Below are 8008 nucleotides of genomic sequence, written 5' to 3'. Positions count from 1 at the left end.
CGTTAAGTACTTTGGCAGGAGGAGGAGAAGAAAAAAAAGAAGAAGAAATGCTCTTCCATCATACACTTCCAGAAAAAAGAGCAAAACTACAATAATGAATCCAGAAATTGATATATATGGAAAATATTAATTATTACTATAGTGATACTCTAAGATTTGTAGTATGTCATACATCCCACTAGTTAACTACTACAACCTTCAGGATGTTAAACTCTTGATTAATTAATTAATTGATTGATTTTATTACTCAACTCCCATTGTATGACTTTGATGTAACATTGCACCTGTAGTAAATCATACATCCAGTGTACTGTATCCATACTTCATCCAGATATCCTGCAAGGTAAACTCTTTCATAAGTGGAATTTGACATAGTTGTCCACGTCAAGCACTTTTTAGACGGTCCCTTAGTGACGGCATTGCAATACAACGCCAGAGATCCTGAAATATTAGGTTTTACATGAAAGACTTTTTAAAATACATTCTAGTCGGTTCTCTAGCCGCTCCAGATTGAGGATATAGGCTTTTTAAAAATCATTCTGTACGTTTATTTCATGAGAACCCGTAAAGAGCAGCTCGACCATGCAGCGGATGTCCAGTATCAACAGAGACACGCCCATCATGCGCGAGCGCCACGTGCAACGTCTAATGGTGTTATGGTGAAAGTACAGTGTCAGCATAAAGGCACAGCCCATCAGGTTTACTTCCTGGTCCCGCCAGAAACGCTGAGGTCTGTCAAATTCACTGCAGAAGAGCTTCTGAGGAACATAAAAATAATAATAATCAATCAATAAATCAATAAATAAATAAACAGGAAGCAGAAATCCATGAGATTATGGAGGCGAGTCTGGATTGTCTCTCTGGTAAGACTTTTCCCCCTCATTCCTTTCACTTTCTCTCAGTTTCCTTCTCATTTCCTCCCACTTTCCTTCTGTTTGCTTCTTGATATCTCTCTCTAGCACAGGCGTGAATGCACAAAATGGATTGAACGTACATCACCTCCAGCCCCAGGGTCTCGGGTTCAATTATGAACTCTGCCTGTTTTCCTCATGTTAGTTTGGGTTTTCTCTGGGTTCGCCGGTTTCCTCCCACCTCCCAAATTGGGATTGGATGCACTAAATTGCCCCTAAGAGTGAATGTGTGTCTGCATGGTGCTTTTGTGATTGTAGCGACCAAAATCTTTTTTTTTTTCCCTTCCAAATTTGCGATATAACGTGCAGAGTTTTGTTCGTTTGTTTGTTTTTGCGGAAAACTACTTTTATTGAAATTGCAAAATCGCGAAATTGCGATTTTGCACGGTCTTTCTCAGTGATGTTTGTTGGTAAACGAGAACTTTTAGCTGTCCTCATGTTCGACGCACGTGAATGGAAGACGGCTTTGGCTGAACGCGTGTCGTGACGCCGTGACGGAATCTGCGGAAAATCTGCAGATCGCAAAAGCGAAATCCTGGAGGGCCTGCCTGTGACATCCAGGGTGTATAGGCTTCGGAGCTACCGCAAACTTTTCTACATTTTTATGTATTGTTTTAGAACTGAAATGGATTGAGTTTGGATTATACTGTGTCACGAATCCACAAAAAAATAGCCCATAATATTGAAATGGGGAGGGGAATTGATGGGGAGGGGAATTGAATAGGTTGCAAATAAAAACAAAAGTAAAAGTTGTAATTGAAGACGTGTTCACACGCTTTGCTGTGAAACACTTTGCTAAATTAGTTATTTTGGAAAGAGCCGTGTTTATTTGCTAACAAAGAACTGCATATTAATTAGCATAGTCGCTGTGTTTACGGCTCTGAGGTGATTGCCCTGTTTTGCCCCCTAGCTTTTACTTTGGACAGTTTTACTTTAGGCCACAGGTTCTAAATTCGTTTGGCGAGCCGAATTAGGACTTTTACTTGGGCGGTCCGTACTCCAGCACGAACGACAACACGTCTACAGTTTTCAAGGACTTGCGCACTATTTGTGTTACTCACTTGGTATTTCAAGTGCGTAACTTGAAATACCAAACCAACACTCCCTTGTGTTTTCTTGCAGATGTGCAGACGTTGCACAAGGAGGTCATGAGGAACGGTGTGCTGAAGTCCACCCAGGAAAGCTCCCTTTTAGGTGGTCAGTCAATCAAAGATGTGATTTTAAACAAATGCTACATTCCCCTTTCGGTCAGCATAGCCAAGACGTACGGCGTGTGTGAGACCTTGGACTTGGAAGGTGTGATTTCGCAGGAGTTTGGAGCAGGCACTGAGGGTGGTAAGTTGCTCCTGTGTGGAGGACCAGGGATGGGCAAGACCACGGCAGTGGAACAGCTCATTTGGGACTGGGCCTCTGGGATCCATCTTCAGCGCTACAAGTTTGTCCTGCGATTGTGTTCGAGCGTGCTGCGTGGACCTGAGCAGAGTCTGCAGAGCATGCTTCTCAGCACACACACTCATATCAATGCCGAGCATCTTGAGATAATCTTGAAGATGCCACACACAATACTTATAGTGTTGGACGACGTCCAGGACCTTCTATCTAATTCCCCAAAATCCGGTAAGCTGGTGTGTGACCCACATCAGCCAGCAGGGGGCACTGTGTTGGTGCACAGTTTACTAGAGGGGTCTTTGCTGCCCGGTGTGTCCTTACTGCTCACTTCCAGAGACGCTGTCAAGCTGGAATCTGTGCGTTTTGCTCGCCTCATGGGTTTCTCCAGCTCCCAGAGGAAAGCATATTTCCGACGCTTCTTCGGCAACAAAGATAAAGGAGAGCAGATTCTCCTTCGTTGCGAGCAAGCTGTCGGAGTCAAGGAGATTTGTGCTTGTCCTGGATTTTGCTGGACACTGTCCTGTGTGTGCAAAGAGCGACTGGAGCATCAAAATTGTGTCCCGGAGACACTGAGTGAGCTCTACTGCACGATCACACACACACTACTGCAGGAGCATAAGGTGAGCGTGGAGACGGCGAAGGAGCTGATTTATGGTTTGGGGAAACTCTCGGAGCAGTGCACATCTGTCACCTGCACACACTCTGACATCATTAAATGTGGCCTTCGACCCTTCCTGGGCTCCCAGATCCTGTCTGCTCTCCTACACGTCAACGCTGATGATGCCACTTCCCCTGCTGCTACATTCTCCTTCGTGTCTCCGACATTCAAAGACTTCTTAACGGCGGCCTCCTTTTACCTTGACTACGATGATGGCAGGATCCTAGAAAGTCCCATGGAAATACACAACTACCATTATTTTCTTGCTGGGCTTTCAGACCCTATGCAGAGGAAGCTTCTGGAAACCTCCGTAGGCCTCTTCAGCAGTGGCCGTCTCTCCGAGTTCCACCGCTGGCTCATGAGTACGGTTGCAGAGGTGCTGCCGGGCATGGGCGACATAAATCACTGGCATGTTTTGCGTATCCTCTACCACACGTTCAGCCCCACGCTGGTCAGAGAGAGCGTGGGGTCGTGCAAGTGGAGGATGATCGGCTACGGTGGCATGCAAGAAGCAGACTGTGCAGCGCTGGCGTTTGTAGCGCGATGCTTAGGAGAACTGCAGCTACTGAACCTGTGCAGGAGCTCACTGACAGAGGAGAAGGCGGAGAAGCTCATGACTGTCTTCCGCTTGGCCAAAACCATCAAGTAAGTAAGGGGAAGAGAGACAGTGGGGGGAATGGAGGGTAGACAAGTCCAGTGTTGAAATGTTTTCTTGATTCATTTGGACTTATTGGCAGTTGTACTTGGACATGTCTCGCGCATGGCTATTGGTCTCGCTAAATTTAATGAGCAGAAATAATGTTTGTGTGGCCTTTTTTTTTTTTTTTTTTTTGTACAGAGGTTGAAAGAATTAATTCCTTCTTCTAGAAAACTGAGGCTTGGTCTTGATGGTTTTTGGTCTTGATCTTGACTCATCTTGCTTTCGTTTGAACCCAATCCTGACTTGACCTCGACTACCTTAAGAGTCTCTAGTCTAGTAGCCTTGACAATGGCAGTCTTGACCATAGCCCTATTATTGAAGACTATGTAGAGGCATACAGTTGCCTCTACACATACACATACAGGCATACAGTTGAGCCAATGGATCATTTTGATTGCGACCGTAATTGCTGAAAGATTTGTCTACACGAGTCTATTGTATTTCAGTTCAGGATGTAGTTATTAAACAATTTCTGCATCTTGATGAATAACATAACGTCTAGGTCCTGCTGTGAGCTGTCAGTATGTTTAGTCATATTAAGGGTTTGACAGTTTGTGCAGTTAGAATGGTGCAACAACGAGCCAATAAGAAACTATACAATGCGTTCCTTTGTATGGATGACAACACTTTCAGTTACTGCTTCCCTTCCCCATGACAGTGTTGTGCCACTGATCAGTAACTGCAACTCACTGCTAGAAGTAAAGTGCGCCCTAAATTTCATTCTCACGAATAGATTGTTTTTCCTCCATCCCTAGTCCTGACTGTTAAACCTGAGATTGCACTTAATATTTATAGAGCAAGATTATGATATTTTAAGCAGTGGGCTGATCTTTGACACTGGTTTCTGCCTGTCTACTCCCAGGCTCTGGGTTACTGATCGGAAGGTCGGGGGTTCAAACCCCAGTGCAGCCAAGCTGCCACTGTTGGGCCCTTGAGCAATGCTCTTAACCCTCTCTGCTCCAGGGGGCGCTGTATCATGGCTGACCCTACGCTCTGACCCCAACTTCCTGGTATGCTGGGGTATGCGAAGAAAATAATTTCGCTGTGCTGTAATGTATATGTGACCGATAAAGACTCCTTATCATTATCTCTTTTTCTACAAATGTCAAAAGAGTCGTAGCGATTGGCGCTGCCAGCAAGCAGTTCCTGACTGCACAGCTGGTAAAATGATTACACCCTTGTGTACTCTCATTAAACCTTCAATAACTTTATTAAGCGTTTGACCTTTCAGCTTGCATCAAAGTACAGTGAGTGTGGGTGCGATCAGACATTTCGCTCGGGCGCTGAAGGACGGACGAGCCACCGAAGTCAACCTGACGCACTGCAGACTGGGAGACGAAACAGTAAAGATCCTGTGTTCCTCCATCACACACTCCAACCTGCACACACTCAAGTATGATCCTCACGAGAGCACACGGAAAAAGAATCTCTTGTTATCATGTATGTCACTGAGTGTGTAAGTGTGTGTGTGTGTGTGTGTGTGTGTAGCTTGTGGGACTGCTGCCTGACGCCGGCTTGTAGTGAGACACTCGCTGAGATGTTGACTAGTTCTAAGCTGTGTGTGTTGGAACTGGGAGCTAACAACCTGACCGATGAGGGACTCTTTCGGCTCATCGGTGCACTCGGGACGTCCACGTGCACGCTGCAGAATCTTGGGTTCTCTCTCTCATTTATTTACTTATTTATTTATTTACCTTCACAAACACAAATAAGCTGTCATTTTTATTTACAATTTGCTGCTGTTGTTTTTTTTTTCTTTGTTGAGTCACGTACATTAAGTCAGGATGTCTGTCCCTGTGTGTGTGTGTGTGTGTGTGTGTGTGTGCATTCTACAGTTTGGATCTCTGTCCTTTGACTGGATCGTGCTTAGCTGCGTTGTCATCGGCCCTGACATCTTCTCTCTCTGAGCTGAGGAATCTGGTCCTGAGAAGGAACAGCCTGGCTGGTGACACCCTGGAACATCTCTCAGAAGCGCTACAAAGTGGCCGCTGCAAACTCAATACACTGAGGTAGCACACACACACATACACACTCATACACACACACGCGCGCTATACATGTACACCAAGGTATATATATATATATATCCCTAATTTCTCCATCTGGGGATTAATAAAATATTATCTTATCTTATCTTATCTTATTTAAATACTTATTTAAATAATTGCACCTGGTGTTTAAAAAAAAAAAAAGAAGAAGTTTTTTTAGAAAAGTCAAAGGAGCTTGCTAGAGTTTTCAGGGAGGACATTATTAAACAACAATCTAATAGAAAAAAGCTACCGCCATAGCAGAGATTGGTTTAAAGTTCAGTAATCGTCCACAAACAGGGAAGGTAATAAGAGAGAGAAGCCAGCAGTCAACTGAAAAGAGTTGCAGGACAACCTGAAAGCAGAAATATTCCTTTTAACCTTGCTGTGGGGTAAGGAGACTGTTTAACAAAAGCAGGGGTGAAAATAATGAATCTAATAAATGATAAAGATCTATAAATACTGGTTAGCAATCAATCAATCAATCAATCCCTGTGATTCCTCTGCTGTCTTGAGTTTAAAGTTGCTATAATCTCTGTGAACACAAGATGTCGCTGTGCACTCAGACAAGAATAAAACCCTCTTTACAGGGCTGCAAATGAGCTTCACTAGAAATGAGAACACTAGAGAGAGAGAGAGAGAGTGTGTTTGTGTGTGTGTGTGTGTGTGTGTGTGTATGTGTGTGTGTGTGTGTGTGTGTGTGTGTGTGTTTCTTCTGCAGTTTATATGATTGTGAGCTGACCGGTTCCTGCTGCCCGTCCCTAGCAGCCGCACTTCAATCAGAACACTGCTGTCTGACCGAGCTGGACCTGTCCGTCAACGACCTCGACGAATCAAACGTGCTCCTCATCTGCCATGCCCTGAAATCCCCCAAGTGTTCACTGGAGAAGTTACGGTGTGTGTGTGTGTGTGTGTGTGTTCATGTACATATGTGTATGGATGCGTTTATAGTATACGTGTGGGTGTGAAAGTTTCGTTGCCACTAGGTGGCAGCACAGGGTGTCCGCGTGTGTGTGTGTGTGTGTGTGAGTGTGTGTGTGTATGCACATGTGTGTGTAATATGCATGTATGCTTTTGTCCATGCGTGTTTGCGTATGTGTATGAGAGCTCACTATCCAGCAGGACATTTAATATATATTGATTGCAGTATTTGGTTAATCCTTTATCTGTGTATGGTTGTGTGTGTGTGTGTGTGTGTGTGTGTGTCTCAGTATGAATGCATGTGAGCTGACCGAGTCGGTGTTCAGCGCACTGGGCAGTGTGTTGGTGTGTGAAGCTTCCAGGTTGAAGGAACTTGCCATCGGAGTAAACAAAGTAGGGGACGTTGCAGCCAAACACATCTTGAGGGCCCTGAAACACCCTCACTGCCAGCTACAGCATCTTGAGTAAATCAAACTTATGTACACGTACACACACATACACACACACACACACACACACACACTTTAGCAATGATGGGCAGTTTTTTTCTGTGTCTCACACCATGACTAGTGCCAACTGTTGTTCCGCTGTGCTTGTCTTGGCAGTCTTGAGATGGTGGATCTGACGGACGCCTGTGTCGACGAGCTGTGCCAAGCCGTCATGGCTTGTAGCTCCTTAACGAGCCTGATCGTGAAGAACAACAACCTCACCGACATTTCCGTTCCCCGATTGGTCGGGCTCGTTCGAGAACGTCCAGTCTTGGAACTGAAGTAAGCAAACGTCTTAACCAGGCACAGAGCAAACAAACAAACCCACAACCCGTGCTACATGGCTGCAGCTCGGCGCTGTCTCATTACGTTTGTGTCTTCTTCTTTTCAGTGTGCAGTATAATGACTTCAGCGAGGACGTTTTCGAGCTGATGGACGTCTACGAAACGATACGATATTAACGCAGCACGAGCTTTCACGCAGCCAGAACGAGCTTATAAAATGAGTAAAGCGTTCGAATAACGCCTCATTTACTGCCAATTCCGCAATAACGCACTCCGCGCGGTTTCATGAGCAGAGGCAAGTTTATTGATTTTGGCATGAACACAAGTCAGGGCTGTTTGTATGATGTGAAAAAATAAGTGGATTTACAAACTAAAGACAGTATTTTCCGTGTGTTACGTTGAATTGTACATCATTGCATCATTTATTCACATAACAGTTACTTATTAACTACCAAAGTGAGTTAGTGTATTAGCGGGCTATAATGTCTTTTTATTATTCTTTTTTTAATAATTTTTTTTAGCGATCCTATGCTGCCTACTTTACCTTGTCTTTCTGTGCTTTATAAAATATAACCATTAAAATTATTGGTACCCCTAATGATCGTTTAAATCAATTTTGTCTCTTTTTTT

The 8008-nt window shown here is 44.4% G+C and overlaps 1 protein-coding gene across 1 annotated transcript; it reads left to right on the top strand.

Annotated features, from left to right (window-relative positions):
* Window positions 1–621: 621 nt before the first annotated feature.
* Window positions 622–7976, top strand: si:ch73-233m11.2 (NACHT, LRR and PYD domains-containing protein 3). The gene is made up of 9 exons (XM_053680441.1): window positions 622–863; window positions 2034–3603; window positions 4890–5051; window positions 5147–5314; window positions 5494–5667; window positions 6407–6580; window positions 6897–7070; window positions 7212–7376; window positions 7486–7976. Exons 1-9 carry the CDS (start codon window positions 836–838, stop codon window positions 7553–7555), a joined length of 2685 nt encoding a protein of 894 aa, XP_053536416.1. The 5' UTR covers window positions 622–835; the 3' UTR covers window positions 7556–7976.
* The last annotated feature ends 32 nt before the right edge of the window (window positions 7977–8008 follow it).

The sequence above is a fragment of the Ictalurus punctatus genome, chromosome 5 (assembly GCF_001660625.3).
Source record: "Ictalurus punctatus breed USDA103 chromosome 5, Coco_2.0, whole genome shotgun sequence".
Lineage (NCBI taxonomy): Eukaryota > Metazoa > Chordata > Actinopteri > Siluriformes > Ictaluridae > Ictalurus > Ictalurus punctatus.
The sequence above is the reverse complement of the archived record's forward strand: the minus strand, read 5'-3'. Positions and strand labels throughout refer to the sequence as shown.